Source organism: Neoarius graeffei, chromosome 23, assembly GCF_027579695.1.
Source record: "Neoarius graeffei isolate fNeoGra1 chromosome 23, fNeoGra1.pri, whole genome shotgun sequence".
In the NCBI taxonomy this organism is placed as follows: Eukaryota; Metazoa; Chordata; class Actinopteri; order Siluriformes; family Ariidae; genus Neoarius; species Neoarius graeffei.
In genome coordinates, this window is record NC_083591.1 from 35687601 (window position 1) to 35710353 (window position 22753).

Here is a 22753-nt window from a genome sequence, read left to right on the forward strand (position 1 = left end):
AATGAAATCCAATACGTTATTGACTTGCGCGCAAAACTCCACACACTCACGCAGCTAACTCAGGAGAATTTGCGGCAGGCCCAAGAACGACAAACCTGCCTGTACGACAAGGGTACGTGCCTTAAGGAGTTCTCACTGGGAGATAAAGTACTCGTACTGTTGCCCACATCGAGCTCCAAATTGGTCGCCAAGTGGCAAGGACCCTTTGAGGTCACACGGCGAGTCGGGGATGTTGACTATGAGATGAGGCAAATGGATAGGGGTGGGGTGCTACAGATTTATCACTTCAACCTGCTCAGACTCTGGAATGAGGAGGTCCCCGTGGCGTTGGTGTCGGTGGTTCCGGAGAAGGCGGAGCTGGGGCCAGAGGTTCAAAAGGGAACATTCGCATCACATACCTCTCCGGTCCCCTGTGGAGACCACCTCTCCCTGACCCAACTCGCGGAGATTGCCCAGTTGCAGACCAAGTTTTCGAATGTGTTCTCGCCCCTGCCCGGCCGCACCAACCTCACAGAACACCACATTGAGATGCCCCCGGGGGTGGTAGTGCGTAGCCGCCCTTACAGATTACCCGAGCACAAGAAAAAAGTGGTTCGGGAAGAACTCGAGGCCATGCTCAAAATGGGCATCGTCGAGGAGTCCCACAGTGACTGGAGCAGCCCAGTGGTCTTGGTACCCAAGGCCGACGGGTCGGTCCGGTTCTGTGTAGACTATAGAAAAGTCAACGCGGTATCTAAATTCGACGCGTACCCAATGCCTCGTATTGATGAGTTGCTCGATCGACTAGGCATGGCTCATTTTTACTCAACACTGGATTTAACAAAGGGTTATTGGCAGATCCCCTTGACTCCATTATCCCGACAAAAATGGCCTTTTCCACACCATTCGGCTTACACCAATTTGTCACACTTCCTTTTGGGCTGTTTGGGGAGCCTGCTACGTTTCAGCGGCTGATGGATAGGGTCCTCCGTCCCCATGCCACCTATGCGGCTGCCTACCTCGACGACATTATTATCTATAGTAATGACTGGCTGAGGCACCTCGAACATCTGAGGGCCATCCTTAGGTCGCTGAGGCTGAGCTATCCCGAAGAAGTGTGCGATTGGGCGGGTGGAAGTACGGTATCTGGGCTTCCACTTGGGCAACGGGCAGGTGCGTCCTCAAATTAACAAGACAGCAGCAATTGCGGCCTGCCCGAAACCCAAGACCAAAAAGGGGGTGAGACAGTTCCTGGGGCTGGCTGGCTATTATCGTAGGTTTATACATAATTATTCGGACGTCACCAGCCCGCTGACTGATCTGACTAAAAAGGGGGCACCAGATCTGGTCCAGTGGATGGAGCAATGCCAGCGGGCTTTTTCTGAGGTAAAGGCTGCACTGTGTGGGGGCCACTTTTACACTCCCTGACTTTTCTCTCCCCTTTATGTTACAGACGGATGCGTCGGACAGAGGGCTGGGGGCTGTTTTGTCCCAGGAGGTGGAAGGGGAGGATCGCCCAGTACTGTATATCAGTTGCAAGCTGTCGGTGCGTGAGGGCCGCTACAGCACCATTGAGAAAGAGTGCCTGCCGATCAAGTGGGCGGTCCTCGCCCTCCGTTACTACCTGCTGGGATGCCCTTTCACCCTCTATTTGGACCACGCGCCCCTCCAGTGGCTCCACCGCATGAAGGATGCCAACGCGCAGATCACCCGTTGGTATCTGGCACTCCAACCCTTTAACTTCAAGGTGATCCACAGGCTGGGGGCGCAGATGGTCGTGGCGGACTTCCTCTCCCATCAAGGGGGGAGGGGGGAGTCGGCTGCAGGCCGGACGGCTGCCCGGCCTGAGTCGGGAGGTGGGCGTATGTGGCAGCGGGGGCGTGGTCAAGCATCGGTTTGTGACCGGAGGGCAGAGTCAGGGAAGGTAAGTGGCAGGATCACTACACCTGATGTTAATTAATGTGTTTGTGTGTCTTCCCCAGTGACCGCACCCTATTTAAGGAGAGAGAGCGAGAGCAGAGGGAGCTCTCTCCCCAACCAGATGACTGATGTGTGTGCGTGTGTCTGAGTATGTGTGAGAGTAAATATCAAAGCTGAAAAGCTAAATAAAAGAGTTTTGTGAACTCAGTTCTGGCCTGCCGTCCTTCTGTGCTCCACCCACCTACACGAACTGTCACAATGACTAATTCCCTTTATATTTTAAGTAAAAACAATTTTTTATTTTCATCTTTTACATTTTCAAAATGTCAAAAAAAGGAAAAGGGCCCAAAGCAAAAGTTTGGGCACCCTGCATGGTTCGTACCTAGTAATACCCCCTTCGGCAAGTATCACAGTTTGTAAACACTTTTTGTAGCCAGCTAATAATCTTTCATTTCTTACCTGGGGGATTTTCACACATTCATCCTTGCAAAAGGCTTCCAGTTCTACAAGTGTCTTGGACTGTCTTGCATACACTGCTCTTTTGAGATCTATCCACAGATTTTCAATGATGTTTAGGTCAGGGGACTGTGAGGGCCAGGGCAAAACCTTCAGCTTGTGTCTCTTGAGGTATTCCATTGTAGATTTTGAGGTGTGTTTTGGATCATCGTCTTATTGTACGTAGGACCCATCCTCTTTTTAACTTAAACCTTTTTACAGATGGTGTGATGTTTGCTTCCAGAATTTGCTGGTATTTATTGAATCCATGCTTCCCTTGATCAATGAAATGTGCCCTGTGCCACTGGCTGCAACACAACCCCAAAGCATGATCGATCCACACCCATGTTTCAGAGTTGGAGAGGTGTTCTCTTCCTGGAATTTGGCACCCTTTTTTCTCCAAACATACCTTTGCACATTGTGGCCAAAAAGTTCTATTTTGATTTCATCAGTCTACAGGACTTGTTTCCAAAATGCATCAGGCTTATTTAGATGCTCATTTGCAAACTTCAGACGCTGAATTTTGTGGCTAGGACGCGGGAAAGGTTTTCTTCCGATGACTCTCCCATGAAGGTCATATTTGTTCAGGTGTCGCTGCATAGTAGAACAGTGCACCACCACTCCAGGGTCTGCTAAATCTTTTTGAAGGTCTTTTGCAGTCAAACAGGGTTTTTTATTTGCCTTTCTAGCAATCCAACGAGCAGTTCTTTCAGAAAGTTTTCTTCATCTTCCAGACCTCACCTTGATCTCCACTGTTTCTGTTAACTGCCATTTCTTAATAACATTACAATCTGAGGAAACAGCTACCTGAAAACACTTTGCCATGTTCTTATAGCCTTCTCCTGCTTTGTGAGCATCAATTATTTTATTATTCAGAATGCGAGGAAGTTGCTTAGAGGAGCCCAGGACTGTTGATTTTAGGGACAAGTTTGAGGAGTCAGAGAATTTAGACAGCTTTGAAATCGGCATCATCTGACCTTTCCTAATGAAGAATTTGAACAAGCTACAGCTTAATAACCTAATTAAGGTCTGGAACCTTGGTAAAAGTTACTTGAGAACTCAAATGTACTGGGGTGCCCAAACTTTCGCATGATGTTCCTTTTCTTTTTTCACTCTCCAATTGTACAAAACAAAAATAATACACAAATCTTGCAGAAAACGCTGAAAAGAAACATGCTGTATTTACCTTTATGCCTTTTGGTGATCAGTTTATCTTCTGCTCACTTAACTATTCACAGTAACAGACATTTTCAGTAAGGGTGCCCAAACTTTTGCATGCCACTGTACAAATGCAGGGTCAAGCGACATTCCTTACAAAACATAGTCACGCGTGTGCAACTCTCTTTGTTTTCCCACTGCTTTAAGCGTTCTTTAGCTCTGCCGTATCTTTGTGCTGTATGGTTATGGTCACAACAGTACTCGTGACCGTGGCACGTTTCGATTTTTTTGAATTCCGTCCGTGATTTGGAAAGAGGGCGAGGAAACTCTGAGGCTTAGTATGGAGAGGAGACGAGCACAGCTGAACAACATCGGCAGGGCTGATCTTACAGAGGTTAAAACCAAAACAGCTCGTGTTTGCGGTAATCATTTTATCTCAGGTGAGTTTCAAAAGCTCTCTCAATCATATCATGGAAGAATTTTATTTCGTGTTGCTAGAATTTTGTTATAAATTGAGCGTTCTCTTGTCATGGTTCACTGGGTTGTTGTTATAATTTTAACACCTGTATTACCATTTCGCTTCTAGGAGCGCCAGCAAAATTATATGATAGAAACCATCCAGACTGGGCACCCACTCAGAAAATGAGCTATGTAACGCGATATCTGGGTACTCCATGGTCAGTAGAAGCGTCTTATCTTCAGAAAAGTCTGACTTTTTTAAATAATATGGGTCAAAACCATATCTATCTTCGAAAAAAGAAGGACTCCAAGGCACTCTTCGTATCCAACTATATAAAAAAAAGCCTTTATTTTACATGGCTATTTCATACAGAAAACATGAGCTGAGCAGCAACCCACGCGTAGCGGCACAGACGGCCTTCTTCAACCATATCTATCTTCTCTTTGTATCGAATCTTCGCTTGAGCGTTCAAATCGTGGTAATGCTGAAAAAAAATCAGCATTGTTTACAGACACGCTTTCAGCGGCTGCCATCCTAGTTGCTTTGTATATCCACCATCATGGTGGACGCTCATGAAGTAGTACATTTTGATCACGTGGTTGCAAGTAATCTATAGGTCTGAATGTGAGTGAGAATAATGGTTGTTTGTCTTTGCGTTAGCCCTGCAATAGATTGGCGACATGACCAGGTCTCACCTAAAGTCAACTGGGATTGGCTCCGGCTTCCCCTGTGACCCTGATAGATAAGTGGCATAGATAATGGAGAACTGGATGAAATTTCATAAGAAAAGCTGTGACTTAGCTATTCTTACAAACCAACCTTACACATTCATGAGAAGTTTAAAAACCAATGAGCAGCTGCAGATCAGGGCTACTTACTATTAAGAGAGAGAGAGAGAGAGAGAGAGAGAAAGATTGCTAAATGTCCATGAGCGCTCACATAGGCTCTAAATGCTAATGTCTCTGCATCTCTACACCCTGATTTCTCTAAAGCTCCACTCTACCTTGGTTCCATGCCTTTAGCTGGGTTTTGCGGACTCTGTGGTGCCTAAGTGCCTTCATTATGTCATTAAGTCACTGTGAATGGGGCTGGATGGAGAATAATGGCTGTACTGATGAAACAACACGGGGAGCTTCTCTCCACGACACTCTGATGAAGCTGAGAGAGCAAAGAGAAAAGCCGACTCTCTCTCTGTCTCTCTATCTCTCTCTCTCTCTCTCTCTCTCTCACTCACACACACACACACACACACACACACACACACACAAGCGCTCCATTTACATTTGGCAATAACAGCACCTGGAGAGCGTAATCATTTTACTGTGTTATTTTTTTAAGGTAATCCAAAATGATTTAATGACTCATTCTGTATCGTTCTCTCCTAAACTCTTTCGCGGTTTATTGTGAGAGGTAATTGAGCGGAACTCAGCTCCCTAGAAGATGTTTTTTTTTCAACAAAAGCCAAGAAGTAAACAATTTCCACATCAATAAATAAAGAGTTAAAACTGGGGAATATGACACTTTTATTAAAGTACTATTAATGAGAAATTCCTCTGTGGGGCGAGCCACCGTATTTGCTTGCGTTTACCTTTTACCAATAAAACACAGCTGTAACGTTTTCAGCTTTATTAAAATTGGGGAATAGATCTCTCTCTCTCTCTCTCTCTCTCACACACACACACACACACACACACACACACACACACACACACACACACACACACACACACACTTTCTCACCCACTCTCTCACACAAGCACATACAGTTGTGGTCAGAAGTTCACATACAGTGACATGAATATCATCGTGGATATAAATGTCATGGCAATATTTGGGCTTTCAGTAATTTCCTTGAACTGTTCTTTTTCTGTGGCAGAATGATTGTACAGCATACATTTTTAATTAAAAAAACCTAGAATTTGGCACACAAGTTTTAATTTTCTTTGGGTTTTCTGAAATCGACACAGGGTCAAAATTATACATACAGGGTCAGAAATGGACATACGCTCACTTAGATTATTAATTCAGAGGTGCTGTAACTTCCAAAATGTCTCTTATCTTGCCAAGGCCGAGGTCTCTTAACTTCCTGTTAGTGATCATGATTGACTACAGCTGGTAGCTTCTCTGTGCCTTCATAAAAAGGGTTTGTTTGGGTTGACCAACACAGTAAAATGGGAAAGTCCAAGTAGCTCAGTGCAGATCTGTGAAAGAGGATCGCAGATGAGCACAATTCCAGAATGTCTCTTGGAGCTATTTCTAAATAACTGCAAATTCCAAGATCAGTTCAAATGTATCCAAGTTACTGTGAGGTGTAGTCACTTTGCCAAGCCAATCTGATTCAAGAAAACCCAAACTGTCACCCTCAGCTGAAAGGAAATTGGTTTGGATGGTCAGGAACAACCTGGGAACCACCATGGCACAGCCCTGCCATGAGCTGGAAGCTGATGGATCACTGTCTACAGTTCAGATCACCATGGACTAAGAGGCTGCTATCCAAGAAATAACCCCCTGCTCCAAAATTGACACCTTCAAGCTTAAATAAGTTTGAAGCTGACCACACGAACAAAGAAAAAGCCTTCTGGAGGATAGCTGTATGGTCAGATGAGACAAAGATTGAGTTGTTTGGCCACAATGACCACCATGTACAGAGGGACACTGTACCAGCTGGTGGTGGTGGTAGGATCATCATGCTCTGGGGCTGTTTTGCTGCCAGTGGAACTGGTTCATTGCACAAAGTGGATGGAATAATGAAGAAGGAGGGATACCTCAGAATTCTTCGGCATAAACCATCAGAAACTTGAAGACAGCTTGGGACTTGGGAGTTACAACAGGACAATGAACCCAAACACACATCAGAGCTGGTTGTGGAGGATAAAGCAGGCTAACATGAAGCTTAAAACAAGTCCTGACTTCAACCCTATTGAAAATATATGGACCGTGCTTATAAGTCGAGTCCATGCCAAGAAAAAAAAAATTGAACTCTATCAGTTCTACCATGTAGACTCATGCAATATCCAACCAGAATTCTGCGAGAAGCTTGTTCATAGTAAACTAAAAACGTTTGGTCAAGGTGAATCTTGCAAAGAGATATTTTACCCAAATATTAGGTGTGCTGTATGTATAATTTTGACCCTGTGTTGATTTCAGAAAACCCCAAAGAAAAGTAAAACTTGTGCACCAAATTCTACTGTCTTTTTTAATTCAAGATGTATGCTGTACAATCATTCTGCCACAGAAAAAGAACAGTTCAAAGAAATGACTGAAAGCCCAAATATTGCCATGATGTTCATATCCAAGATGACATTCAGGTCACTGTATGTAAACTTCTGACCACAACTGTATGTAGTATTACCTACTAGTGATATATCCACTAACACATAGTACACTATAGTAACTAGCACTACACATATCGTATATAGTAACATATAGTCACTGTAAAAAATGATTTGTTGTTTTAACTTAAAAAAGTTAGTGTAAGGGTTGCCTTAAGGGCTGCCTTAAAATTTTGAGTTCACTGAAATTAATATAGTAAGTTCACAACAATTTAACTTACTATGTGAATTCCAGTGAACTCAAAATTTTAAGGCAGCCCTTGCACTAACTTTTTTCAGTTAAAACAACAAATATTTTTTTTACAGTGTAACTAGCACTAAAGTCGATTAGCTATTTTAGTGTTAGATTTTCAGGGACCAAGAGTTCAAATCACAACATTGCAACAACCATCCACAGAGCCCATGAATGTAAAACTGGTCATGCTCTATGGGCAGGATGGATGGCATACTCTCTTCCTTGTCAATCACAGAGTCACTAGCCAACCATGGATGTTTGTGAATTCATGTCCTGTATGCAGAAAAGGGTGAATAGCACTTTCAGTGAGTGTGTTACGCTGCTCTGTGATGCAGCATAAGCAGCGAGTTGAAAAGATGTGCTTGACTGGCTTCACGTCTCTCAGAGGAAACACACGTTAGGTTTCACCCTCCCTGGCTGATAGAGGTCATATAATAGGGAAGAGTTGGGTGGTGAGTGAGAACTGGCCAAGACCAAATTAGGGAGAAAATGTAGGGAAAATTATAGATCAGAAATTAAGTAAGTCAGTATTTTATCTTATGAAGACCTCCAAAATGTCCAGCATTTTTTTTTACGCAATGTGACTGCTATGGAGAGATACAGCATTCAAAAAGACAGTATGATAACTCCCACACTCCAACACACACTTACCCCTGATGCAGGGTACGCTGTCCAGCCGAGCTCAGCTGTGGCAGTCCGTGTGTCCAAAATTGTCTCTGTAAGAAAAACCGAGAAAAAACAATTAGAGCATAACGATAATTTGAAAAAAAAAAGTGTAATCGTGACCTGGCGACTTGTCCAGGGTGTACCCCGCCTTTCACCCGTAGTCAGCTGGGATAGGCTCCAGCTTGCCTGCGACCCTGTAGAACAGGATAAAGCGGCTAGAGATAATGAGATGAGATGAGAAATGTAATCATAGTACTTTTCCACACCGATGTAATATGTGAGCAATGACTGATCTGACCTGCAGTATCCAAAGGTAATGACATTCCTGACTGAAAATTCCCACACATTCAACATCCTTTTCTCACAAGTGGATTTATGATCAATATGTGATCATGTGGGCGGCACAGTGGCGTAGTGGTTAGCACTGTCGCCTCACAGCAAGAAGGTTCTAGGTTTGAGCCCAGTGGCCGACGGGGGCCTTTCTGTGTGGAGTTTCATGTTCTCTGCATGGGTTTCCTCCGGGTGCTCTGGTTTCCCCCACATTCCAAAGACATGCAGGTTAGGTTAATTGGTGTACCCTGCCTCTTGCCCATAGTCAGCTGGGATGGGCTCCAGCTTTCCTGCGACCCTGCACAGGATGAGCAGTTATCACAAATGAAGTCACATTGGAACATGTGAGAAATCCATCCATCCGTTATCCATAACCGCTTATCCTGTACAGGGTCGCAGGCAAGCTGGAGCCCATCCCAGTTGACTATGGGGGAGAGGCGGGGTACAAGTTGTCAAATCGTCACAGGACTGACACACAGAGACAAACAACCATTCACACCTATGGTCAATTTAGAGTCACCAGTTAACCTAACCTGCATGTCTTTGGACTGCGGGGGAAACCGGAGCACCTGGAGGAAACCCATGCAGACATGGGGAGAACATGCAAACTCCACACAGAAAGACCCCTCTCGGCCACTGGGCTTGAACCCAGAACCTTTTTGCTGTGAGGCGACACCACCGTACTGCCCTGTATGAAAAATGACTACGTAAAAATAAATTACGTGTGTGAGAAGGCATGTAAAAAATGTCCCAAGCAAATGAAGTGTCTAAAAACCAGGGCAGATTTCATACACCAATCATGCGATTATTCACATGTGAAGTACATGTGATTCTTCTGTACAGCTTTAACACTGAGTGGACAGACTGTGTGTAAGGGTTCAGCTCTTCTCTCTGCTTATCGATGGAGATTTCTGTCAGTAAGAGAACCCTCTATAGACAACATGCACTACTTCCAGATAAGAGTGTTTACAGAGTAAAAGGTCAAAGTCATGACAGCACCAGTCCCACTACACACACACACACACACACACTGACTTTTAAATTGAAAGTCAAGTCAGGTTTATTTATAAAAGCCAAAAATCTCAAGCACACCTTAGTGATTTTTACACACACACCAACCCTAGGCTGACATGCTGCCTAATTTCGACTGCGTCGTTGTGTACACCTCAAAGTTCATATCCCACTTTTGCACAGCTTGTCCAGGTCCTCAGATATTAACAACTAGCAGGTTACCCGGGTGTTGCTCGGGTTTTGCAAAATTCCGGGTTGCCCCCAGACTTCCATGTCAAATTTGGTGAAGATCTGTCAAGAAATGGTGACGTTAACCCAAGATAAACAAAAATCCAAACATCCACCACCCAGGGGCCCCCCAGGAACCCCCTGGGGCCCAAATATGGAATTTCTGAGTTCTGCCAAATTGTGGCTATCTCCTGTGCCTACGTGCCAAGTTTAGTGAAGATCTGTCGAGAGTTTGTGTTGATAAATGTAACATGAAAGGCATTGAGGGAGGGGGTGGGTGGATGCTGTGCCCCCCAGGGACCTCCCTGGGGCCTGTACATGAATTTTACTTATATCTGCAAAATTCCGGGTCATCCCTAGGCCTACTTGCCAAATTTGGTGAAAATCCGTCGAGAAATGGCGACGTTGGCTCAAGACAAACAAACAAACTTTGCCGCTTATATGTGTCCATGAGATGCAGTACCAACATGTCCACTGGGGGCAGCGAGTTGTTCTGAAGTGATGCGACAGAACAAGCCGCTGATTCAACAAAGCAAGTGTGGAAAATTTTAAAGTGCTAGTCTTATGAAAATGGCATCATAAAATCCCAGGTTTTCTGTGTGACATGCTCAAATAGGTTGTAAAATAGGTTTGAATTCTTCGAAAAATGACGAAAAGCTTGTCTGCTATTAGATCGGAGTGATTTATTGGTCAGCGGCGCTGCATGTGTGATGTCATCTGCGCAACTGCCTTCTTTTGTAAAGCTCTCTATACAACTTTACGACAACAAGGATGAAGAAGTGACTCAGAGTGAAAAAGCATGTTTTGGTTTGCTTTTAGATCAGTAATTGTCTGTCGTCTATCTATTATATTTGGCCACATAGAAACTACCTTAGAAGCTTATTGATCTGACTAAGGGCAACTAATTAATTCAAGCAACAGGCTAAACACAAGCTCAGCCCTTACTGTGCAGCGGTGAGCTCTTTGGGATGGCGCTTCGGACTTCTGTTTCCAGATCGTAGGAACTGCACCATGTACCAGATGCCGCTCAGATCCTTCTATGTGAATTTGCATCACAAATTTATCTTTTTCAAAATGTCTGGAGCAGACACCAAACCCTCCTGTTGGCTTAAAGTTACCTCTCTTTTTCCATACAAATCAAACCCATTCATTCCGTAAGTATCCTGCCGACTTTGGGCTATAGATAATGGATCGAAATTCCGCTATTTGTATCGGCTACACTTGAACAGCTTTGAATGACACACTTCTTAAGAGACATACTTTGGTTTTAGTTTTGTTGTGGAATTAAAAAAAAATCTTTAAAAACGTGCTACACTTTGCAAAGCAGACAAAGTCAGAAATGCCGCGAACTTTCAAGTGTTGTGCATATGACGTTACTTCCTTTAAATTAACAGTAACTTACCAGGAACGTATTCGTGTAATGGCGGACTCAAAGATCCAAACTTTGCCGGCTAAATAGAACAAGTTCCTGGTCTCGTATTAAAATACAATTTAGACAGTAAACTACTGAACTATTTAACTAGTTTTATAAGGTATGTGTGGTAGCGGGGGCGTGGTCAAGCGTCGGTCTGTGAATGGAGGGCACAGTCACTGGGGAAGACACACAAACACAGATTAATTCCCATCAGGTGCAGTGATTCTGCCACTTACCTTCCCTGACTCCACCCTCCATTCACAGACCGACGCTTGACCACGCCCCTGCTGCCGCAGTATGATTTCCAGGGGTGATGTCATTTTCGTTAGACTAGCACTTTAAAGAGGCGCTAGCAGAGATATCAAAAGCTATCATTTAGTTTCTCTTTAGGAAGAATGCAATGAGAGAAAAAAAACCCTGAAAGATTACTGAAAACAATGTTTTGGCTCTGATTTGCCCTCAATGTTTAAGATTTTAACCCCGATTCACAACAGGAAATCAGGGGAGTAGCTTAGTGCATAAAATATTTTGCTTGTCATAGAGCCTCCATGAAAATGGAGATATTTAGGACTGAAAAATTGGGATTTCACAGGAAGCTGCCATCTTGAAGGCATGTAAATAGGTGACAAGTGCAGTGTTAAACAGCAGAGGAGGAATTGCAAATCGAATACAAACACAAACACATACACTGATGACTATCACATTGACACGCAATCCTGACAGCACATTTGGATGAATATTTGTGCTGGAACATGCAGACTGAGCCACAACAAACATTGGTAAAAATGTACAACTTTCTCATTTCCACGAAGGCTGAGCAATATATTGATAAATTATCATCATCATCATCGCGATCTGAACATTCATATCATCAGCCAAGTGAATATCATGAGTATTGGAATTTAGCAAAAATATCAACCGTTCTCCTGAAATGAGCAGGTAGCTGTAGTGTTATTACCCCATGAATATGTCAATGAAGAGTCTGTATAATGTATGTAGCACGATACGTAGCTTAATAAATATTAGGCCTATTATATTACAATCTTACTGTGGGCAGTAGCAGGACATGGAGGAACAGATACCGTACCATATCATGGGTGGATAAAACAGGGCTTTATTAACCAAAACTGGAGGGAAAAAAACCAAAAACATCTGGAATTTAAGGCCAAAATACCAGGAACAAGAGCAAACGCAAAGTAAGTTATGGGTAGAGTTCTGGCGCAAGGAGCAAAACCACAGTGTGCAATCACAGCACTGGAGCTCATGAACAAGCACCCTGTGTTGGATATCTGACCAGCCCAAACTGGCCACAGGTGTGCATTAGCACCCCTGGCTCCCCAACTTTTGTATTCTTTTGTTCTGCTTGATACCACTGAAGAGTTACAGTTGTGGTTTCCAGTTGCCTTCTACTGGATTATTATAATGGTTTTCTTCTCTCAACCATTCACACCTATGGGCAACTTAGAGTAGCCAGTTAATCTATCCACATGTCTTTGGACTGTGGGGGAAACCGGAGCACCTGGAGGAAACCCACGTAGATATGGGGAGAACATGCAAACTACCCCCCATTGGTCACTGGGTTCGAACCCAGATCCTCCTTGCTGTGAGGCGACAGTGCTAACCACTACACCACCGTGCCGCCCCTACAAGGGGCGGCACGGTGGTGTAGTGGTTAGCGCTGTCGCCTCACAGCAAGAAGGTCCTGGATTCGAAGCCGGCGAGGGTCTTTCTGTGTGGAGTTTGCATGTTCTCCCCACGTCTGCATGGGTTTTCTCCGGGTGCTCCGGTTTCCCCACAGTTCAAAGACATGCAGTTAGGTTACCCTGGGGTGGCCTTGGGCTGAGGTGCCCTTGAGCAAGGTACCTAACCCTTAACTGCTCCCTGGGCACTGTAGTATGGCTGCCCACTGCTCTGTGTGCATGTGTTCACTGCTTTAGATGGGTTAAATTCAGAAGTTGAATCCCACCGTGCTTGAGTGTGCTTGTGACAAATAAAGGTTTCTTCTTCTATTAGTCAAGACCACCTAAACTGAGACCAAGTCATAACCAAGACCAGAGCGTATTGAGACCAAGACAACACCAAGACTTTGAGGGATTGAGACCAAGTCAAGACCAAGACCAAGGCAGGGTGAGATCGAGTCAAGACCAGGAACAGACCAGTGTGTGTGAAGAGGGGCGGGGAGGCTTGACAGCCATTAACAGTGTAGGAGCTTGTCTGTTTCTTAGCCACTGAGATGTTTAACAGGGTTGACATGCTACGCTTTAGTCTGATTATCATACGCCAGTGTTGCTTCCTCACAGAACCCACAGGTTGTTCCAGTATACAGGATAAAGTTCTTTATTTTCTTTTCCAAGTATAAAAGTGAACAAGGACCAAACACAACTTATAGTGCACCAAACATGTTCGCACCACAGCAGTCAAAAACCTTTTGCCCTTCCGGGGTCAAAACACCTGTAGTAAACAATAACCTTCTTACCTTTATACCCAAGCACACAAGACATATTACAGTGACACCTAGTGTTCAAACGGTGAATTAAACTTCATCTTAAAATAATGTCTAACAACATATCTGGCTCCTACAAATAGGAACGAAATTTTCATATTTGCAATGAGTCACGTTATTGGCTGCATTTGAAGCAGGAAGTTTCACATCCGATCACAGTAACAATGTTAACAAATAAATCAGAAAATGCATCGGCAATTTAGTGAAATCCCCACAGTTGTGGTCTTGGCCGGTCTTGAAATAAAATCCACAATCCTCTAAGTCTAAAACTGAGATAAGACCAAGTAAAAATGCAATCGATTCCAAGACGAGACTGAAACCTTCAAAAAGACCAAGACCAGTCTCAAGTACTACAACGCTACTTTGTGTGCTTACAAACAGTCTGCATGTGCTGTCAAGTTCTTTTGTCTCTGAACATTATTTTCATAGCATAATAATATGCCACGATAAATACTGTTATCATGAAAATGTAATTTTCGGTTATATCACCCAGCCCTAATTTCCACACTATTTTCATCTGGAAAAGAGACAAGTCCAGTCTCTCCAGAAGTATAGTGATATTAATAGCTTCAATTTCAGCTCAGTTTTATATGTCCATCCATCCATTATCTGTAGCCACTTATCCTGTGCAAGGTCATGGGCAAGCTGGAGCCCATCTCAGCTGACTATGGGTGAAAGGCGGGGTACACCCTGGACAAGTCACCAGGTCATCGCAGGGCTGACACATAGAGACAAACAACCATTCATACTCACACTCACACCTACGGTCAATTTAGAGCCACCAATTAACCTAACCTGCATGTGTTTGGACTGTGGGGGAAACCGGAGCACCCGGAGGAAACCCACGCAGACACGGGGAGAACATGCAAACTCCAAACAGAAAGGCCCCCGTCGGCCACTGGGCTCAAACCCAGAACCTCCTTGCTGTGAGGCGACAGTGCTAACAGGGACATTTGCTCAATGAGCTGAAGTTTAACGGCTTTACTCAGCCATAACAGTTTGTTAGGGCTGGGATTTGAACACCCAACTGTCAATTAAAGCCTGACCTACTCAGCCACCACAATAAGACCACAACAACTAGCTCGCACTGACTCAGATACTTTTCCCACAAACTTAACTCCACTAAAAGACTGCACTAAATCAGTACAAGCTCATTGGGGTAGTTGTTGTGGCTCAGCGTTTAAGGTTTCAAGTCACAGATAAGAAAGTCACACCTTCAAACCCCAGCACTACCCACGAGTCCTTGAGCAAGACCCTTCAGCTCAGTTGTATCCTGTGTCACGCAAATGTACTTGGTTATGTGCTAGTTGATGCTATTACAGTTCTTTATTAGGGTACATCTATGAAAATCTGTTCAAGCCCTTCCCTTTCTCCATGATGTCCAGTCCTACTATAGTAATTTCAATCCACTGAAATACTTTACCGGGTCTATATTCGGACCGCGGTTCGCTAATTAACAATCCCTGTGGTATAAAGGTGTCGAAGAGTAAAAGCAAGCAGAACTAATGTGTTGAAAGGATGTCCAGTTCAATGTGACGAACAGCTCCATATGAAAAACGCCACATCAGTCTTTCATCGCTGTCAGAAATTCTGATCTATGGTACGTGTTATAAACCAGCTCATCCACTTGACATCAGCAGCTGTAAACACATCTGCCATGTTTCACCAGCTGGCATGATGTACATTCTTACTTTTCTGTAAGACTAAAAAATGGATACCACAGATCATTTGAGCTTTTTTGGCCTGGCAAGTAAAAGAAAAAAGTAAGAAAGAAAGAAAGAAAGAAAGAAAGAAAGAAAGAAAGAAAGAAAGAAAGAAAATAGATATTATAGAATGATATACTAATTTTATAAATAATGGCAGAAGAAACACGCAAGCATTTTTCAACACAATTTCTTTGTTGAGATCTCCACTGTATAAAACTATGAGTGAAAATGTTTACTGCACCTCACAAATGTAATAGAAGCCTAAGGGCAGTAGTTAGGGCAGACCCTTAACACTGATGTGGACATATTTCTTTACAGCAGTATCATTTATTTGTCAGTCAAAGCGACTTGTGTGTGTGTGTGTATATATAGAAACTGCTTTTTCAAAGGGTAGAATTTGTGTTTATGTGAAACAATGCAGTCAGTTTCCACATGACTGCACTTGGATGCCTTCAAGAAAATGTAAGGAACAGAAATTACTTTTGGTTCTATTGCTGAGTGTTGGAAAATATGGATAAAGCTACAAGAGAACAGCTGTGGAAATACTTTCTCTCAAATGTGAGCTAGAGTGTTACAGATCAGTGTTAGTCTGGCTAACGCGACTTCAAAGCTCTGCAAGCATTTGGTCTGGCAAAGATATTAAGCCCAACCGTTTCCCAAAGGCGTGGTTGACCCGCCTCCCTGAAATGCCTCAGTTTGCTACTGGTCGAAGCCAGAAAAGGCTGTGACGAAGCTTAAACCAATCACATCACTCTTTCCTCTGACGTATGTGACGCGACGGAAACTACTTGAGTAACAGGAAGAAGATAAATACCTCCAGGGCTGCTCTTTGCTCCGTTTTCAATGAGAACTTCCTGTTGAATGCTTTCAATACAGCATCTACCGCTGTGTCAAAGGCTTGCCGCTGCTCCATGTTCGTAATGTTTCTAGTGAATGAAGCGCTTCCGGCATAGATTCTGTAAACAATCTATGGCTTCCGGTCGCAGTTCTACTACGTCACTGCCTTGAACACGCCTCTACCCAGGGCCGTTGGAGATGCTCAAAGTTGATTGGCTCCCGGTTTTTCGGGAGCTTGGAAGAGCTGGAGATAGCTTGCCTTGCCAGACTAAGCTTGCAACAGGCCCTCGTGTTGCATCACACTTAGGATGGGCAGGCCCAGGCTAGATCAGTGTTGGAGTCGAGTCACTAAACCTCGAGTCCGAGTCCAGTCTCCAGTCCCCAGTGTTCAAGTCAGAGCCATTAAAAAAAAAAAAATTGAGTCGAGTCCAAGACTCCAACAAGCTATAAACAATCACATCAAACAAACAAAACAGTTTATACACAGAAACTACAAAGTACAAGACTTTCTGAGTGACTTTCCATTTATTAGTAGTCTTAGATTATGTGGAGCATCTGCCATACAAGTCTCTGTCTATCAGCTGTTACTACAGAACAGAGGTGGACAAAGTATCCAACTTCATTACTTAAGTCAAAGTACAGATCCCACTGGTCAAATGTTACTCCGATACAAGTGAAAGTTGTCCAGTCAAATTTTTACTTAAGTTAAAGTACTGAAGTATTTGCTTTCAAAAATACTTCAGTATTAAAAGTAAATTTTCTGTCAACGCATTGTTGTATTATTGCCACAACGCTTACAAAACCTAATGCCGTTACCAAAGACAGAAATGTGAATTCACAAAATGAACGCATGCTGTGCCATCATGGTGGTTTAATGTTAAGCTAGCTAGTCAGTGAAACTCAACCTGACATACTAGCAAACTCTTTTCAAACTCGAAATCATATTGGGTAGCTAACGCTACTAGAAAAGAAATATTTCTACATTGTTTATTTGGCAAGATTATGCTCAAACATATTTCTGAAAGGACTTCAGATAAGTTAACGTTATTCATGTTAGCGTAACACTGTTTTTACATGCTAACTAACAGCGTCCAAGTTAACTAGCTATGTGTTAACGTTAGCCGTGGACAAGGCTATGCCAACTTGGCAGGCAAATTCATAGAATCCAGACACATAGCTATTGCAACGTTATCGCGAGCTCTAAAAGCACAGACAACTTTGTTGCAAGCTTTCTCTTGAAATAAAACATTTACATACCTCAATATGCTTCTGCAGTTTGGACGGCAAGTTTTTGTAGGCCGTGATGTGGTTCATTTTAGGCAAACAAAGCAAACATTTAAAGTGAAATGAATCTTTAATCCTTTCAGAAAACTGAAACATGGGTTCATGGGCCATATTTGCCTTCATTCCCCAGAAGAACCGCCTCCTTCCATTCTGCCGTCAACTGATCATGTTCAAATAATGCTACTGAGAAATCACTGAACTTGATTTTACGTATACAGTCTATGGACGTGACGTGACCCGAGTGATTACTGATCGGCTGTCTCAGTGTCACCTGCAAAAAAAAAAACCCAATCATGTTTTAGAAAAGAAAAGAAAAAAACATCCACTTTCAAAGCCGCTTCATAGTAACGAGTAACGAGGAACTTGATAGAAATGTAGTGGAGTAAAAAGTACAATATTTGTCTTTCAAATGTAGTGAAGTTAAAGTCATAAGTTTCCAACAACAACAAAAACAAATACTCAGATAAAGTACGGATACTCAAAAAGTGTACTTAAGTACAGTACTCAAGTAAATGTACTTCGTTACTGTCCACCTCTGCTATCGAAACCATAACAAATCAGAACACTTGTATTAATAATTACTAGCAAGGTTTCTACTGCAGTTTTATGCAAAATAGAACCAATATTTTACAACCCCAATTCCAAAAACGTTGGGACAAAGTACAAATTGTAAATAAAAACGGAATGCAATGATGTGGAAGTTTCAAAATTCCATATTTTATTCAGAATAGAACATAGATGACATATCAAATGTTTAAACTGAGAAAATGTATCATTTAAAGAGAAAAATTAGGTGATTTTAAATTTCATGACAACAACACATCTCAAAAAAGTTGGGACAAGGCCATGTTTACCACTGTGAGACAGCCCCTTTTCTCTTTACAACAGTCTGTAAACGTCTGGGGACTGAGGAGACAAGTTGCTCAAGTTTAGGGATAGGAATGTTAACCCATTCTTGTCTAATGTAGGATTCTAGTTGCTCAACTGTCTTAGGTCTTTTTTGTCGTATCTTCCGTTTTATGATGTGCCGAATGTTTTCTATGGGTGAAAGATCTGGACTGCTGGCTGGCCAGTTCAGTACCCGGACCCTTCTTCTACGCAGTCATGATGCTGTAATTGATGCAGTACGTGGTTTGGCATTGTCATGTTGGAAAATGCAAGGTCTTCCCTGAAAGAGACGTCGTCTGGATGGGAGCATCTGTGACCCCTCACCGAATCCAGGGACACATGTTGGCCGAAACGAATCCGAGATCGCAAAAGAAGGATTTTTTTTTTTGAAATTTGTGATTTTTGTTTTTTTCCATAATGTGCAAGTTGAGATCTTGAAGAATGCAACCAGTATTTCAGATAATAGATTGTTTTGTTGGAAAAGCATACATTTTTTGTTGCAAATTGTCTCGTTTTTGTCAGGACTGTAGCCTGCTGGGGGGTGTGGGTAAATTACCATATGGGCCATTCACATGATGATTTAAGTCTTTTGGGGTTTTTTTTTTCGTGAATCAGCTGTATGATACAGGCTGAGCGCATGGCTACTTAACTGCATACAGGCGTGTGATTTCACTATGGAATGAGCAAGCTAAACAGAGCGCAGAGGAGCAAACACCACGAAGCAAACAGACACTCGGTATTTGTGACCCCTCACTGAATCCAGGGACACATGTCGGCCGAAACGAATCCGAGATAATCGCAAAAGAAGCATTTTTTTTTCGAAATTTGTGATTTTTGTTTTTTTTTCCATCATGTGCAAGTTGAGATCTTGAAGAATGCAATCAGTATTTCAGATAATAGATTGTTTTGTTGGAAAAGCATACATTTTTTTGTTGCAAATTGTCTCATTTTTGTCAGGACTGTAGCCTGCTGGGGGGTGTGGGTAAATTATCATGTGAATGGCCCATATGGTAATTTAAGTCATTTGTTTTTTTTTTCCGCGAATCAGCTGTATGATACGAGTTGAGCGCATGGCTACTTAACCTGCATACAGGCGTGTGATTTCACTATGGAATGAGTTACTAAACAGAGTGCAGAGGAGCCCCGCGAAGCAAACAGACACACGGTATTTACATCAGAGATAACCATTTCTAGCAAAAAAAAAACCCGCAACCTCGTTTTCCAGATTGAATGGAATACTTGAATGATCGGATGATACACGGACCGTTCTAGGATTACATTCCATCGGAGGCATTGGTGTGTGCAAGGCGCCGTTTCTCTTTCTGATGGGGTAAGTTTATTAATCTAAGGCTGTGTGGTTATTTTTGCATGTAATGGAGAGTGTTGTGGTTTGGTTAAGCCTAGGTCACAACCGGACGTACGATTTTTTGGCCGTGTGATTTTTGGCGTTTCCCAAATCGCTGCGTTTTTTTTTTGTTCAGGGAGAAAGACGCACGTTGGCCGTAAGTTTGTCTTGCAACCTGAAAAAAACGTAAGCGCCTGTAGAGTTTATTTGACATGACAAAGAACCTCTGCGGCCGGTCTGCAGCTCGAAAATCAGCACATCACACACGCGCTCTCGTGCTTTTCACACGCACGCTCTCCGTGTGTTTCTTGCGTTTTTTGCGTGTAGACCGGCCGTAGGAGCACATACTGTACGGCCGGTTGTGACCGAGGCTTTACATGAAACTAGTGTTGTGTTAGTTGTGTCATCATCGTGCTATACAAAACGTTAAAGTATACTTTAGGACTTATTTTTGTACTTCATAATTGTTTTGGGCATACTTTGCATGGAAGGAAAATTGACGTGGTGATCTTTGTTTACATGAAAGTAGCATCGTGCTAGCTCGTAGGGGGTAGGGCTTTCCTTAATGTCATGCAGATGAGCACCATTATGTGCCCGCCCTACACCCAGAGTAGCTGAGATGGAAAACTTTGAGGGCGATTTTCTCCCTTTTCTGTTTTAAGAAGTATACACTTTCAAAAGGCCACACATTCTTCAAATATTGTCAGATCTCCACATGGAAGGCATCATTGGAAAGCTTAGAAACTGTACTTTCTGAATCTGTCAATAACTCAAAATGCCCCCGGGCAGACATGTGTTCCTGGATTCTGTGATCTGCCACATATGTTGCTCTAGAACCTGGATATACCTTTCAGCATTGATGGGGTCTTTCCAGATGTGTAAGCTGCCCATGCCACACGCACTAATGCAACCCCATACCATCAGAGATGCAGGCTTCTGAACTGAGCGCCGATAACAACTTGGGTCGTCCTTCTCCTCTTTAGTCCGAATGACACGGCATCCCTGATTTCCATAAAGAACTTCAAATTTTGATTCGTCTCACCACAGAACAGTTTTCCACTTTGCCACAGTCCATTTTAAATGAGCCTTGGCCCAGAGAAGACGTCTGCGCTTCTGGATCATGTTTAGATACGGCTTCTTCTTTGAACTATAGAGTTTTAGCTGGCAACGGCGGATGGGACGGTGAATTGTGTTCACAGATAATGTTCTCTGGAAATATTCCTGAGCCCATTTTGTGATTTCCAATACAGAAGCATGCCTGTATGTGATGCAGTGCCGTCTAAGGGTCCGAAGATCACGGGCACCCAGTATAGTTTTCCGGCCTTGACCCTTACGCACAGAGATTCTTCCAGATTCTCTGAATCTTTTGATGATATTATGCACTGTAGATGATGATATGTTCAAATTCTGCAATTTTACACTGTCGAACTCCTTTCTGATATTGCTCACTATTTGTCGGCGCAGAATTAGGGGGATTGATGATCCTCTTCCCATCTTTACTTCTGAGAGCCACTGCCACTCCAAGATGCTCTTTTTATACCCAGTCATGTTAATGACCTATTGCCAATTGACCTAATGAGTTGCAATTTGGTCCTCCAGCTGTTCCTTTTTTGTACCTTTAACTTTTCCAGCCTCTTATTGCCCCTGTCCCAACTTTTTTGAGATGTGTTGCTGTCATGAAATTTCAAATGAGCCAGTATTTGGCATGAAATTTCAAAATGTCTCACTTTCGACATTTGATATGTTGTCTATGTTCTATTGTGAATACAATATCAGTTTTTGAGATTTGTAAATTATTGCATTCCATTTTTATTTACAATTTGTACTTTGTCCCAACTTTTTTGGAATCGGGGTTGTAAAATTTTCAACAAAACAATTGTGAACAGGGGTGACACAGTGGTGTAGTGGTTAGCGCTGTCGCCTCACAGCAAGAAGGTCCTGGGTTCGAGCCCAGCGGCTGACGAGGGCTTTTCTGTGTGGAGTTTGCATGTTCTCCCCGTGTCTGTGTGGGTTTACTCCAGGTGCTCCAGTTTCCCCCACAGGTTAGGTTAATTGGTGGCTCTAAATTGACCGTACGTGTGAATTGTTGTTTGTCTCTATGTGTTAGCTCTGCGATAACCTAGTGACTTGTCCAGGGTGTACCCTGCCTCTCGCCCATAGTCAGCTGGGATAGGCTCCAGCTTACTCGTGACCCTGCACAGGATAAGCGGTTACGGATGGACGGGCCATTGTGAATGATCTCTGTTTCCACTGAGTGATGTTGTGATAGCTTGTGCTTAAAGCTGGGTTTTCTCCTCTCATGATTGCTTTTACAGAGTGCTCTTTTTTCCAAAAAGAGTAGTGTTTCCATTTGTTCCTCATGTCTTATCATGTGACTTAAATGCAACAAAAAAAAAAGTGTTTCCTTTTCAGTTGTGTGAAATATTGATTTATTGAATCGTCTGAAAAACCACCTCATGCAAGGATAATTATTATTTTCAGTATTTGGGAGTTTTCTTTTTCAAAATTCGTGGTTTTCCTGTCACGATTGCAGGAGACGGACGGACCTAAAAGCTGAAAGAGAATTTATTCAGGCAATCAGGCAGGCAAATCCAAAACATGAGACAAAATCAAAGTTGATACTCGAGCAAGGATCAGGCACAAACATGAGATCACAGGCAGAGTCAAGAGGCAAAGTCGAAAACGTCAAAACCAGAACATCTCATCTCATTATCTCTAGCCACTTTATCCTGTTCTACAGGGTCGCAGGCAAGCTGGAGCCTATCCCAGCTGACTACGGGCGAAAGGCGGGGTACACCCTGGACAAGTCGCCAGCTCATCACAGGGCTGACACATAGACAACCATTCACACCCACATTCACACCTACGGTCAAGTTATAGTCACCAGTTAACCTAACCTGCATGTCTTTGGACTGTGGGGGAAACCGGAGCACCCGGAGGAAACCCACGCGGACATGGGGAG

General features: G+C 43.2%; 1 protein-coding gene across 3 annotated transcripts in view; it reads right to left on the reverse strand.

Moving 5' to 3' along the window:
• Positions 1-22753, reverse strand: part of LOC132871692 (ephrin type-B receptor 1-B) — a 940976-nt gene that overhangs the window by 704271 nt on the left and 213952 nt on the right. For all 3 annotated transcript variants that reach the window (XM_060906104.1, XM_060906105.1, XM_060906103.1), the window contains exon 2: positions 8231-8295. In XM_060906104.1, the coding sequence (XP_060762087.1) occupies positions 8231-8295 (65 nt within the window). The remainder of the gene's footprint in view (positions 1-8230; positions 8296-22753) is intronic.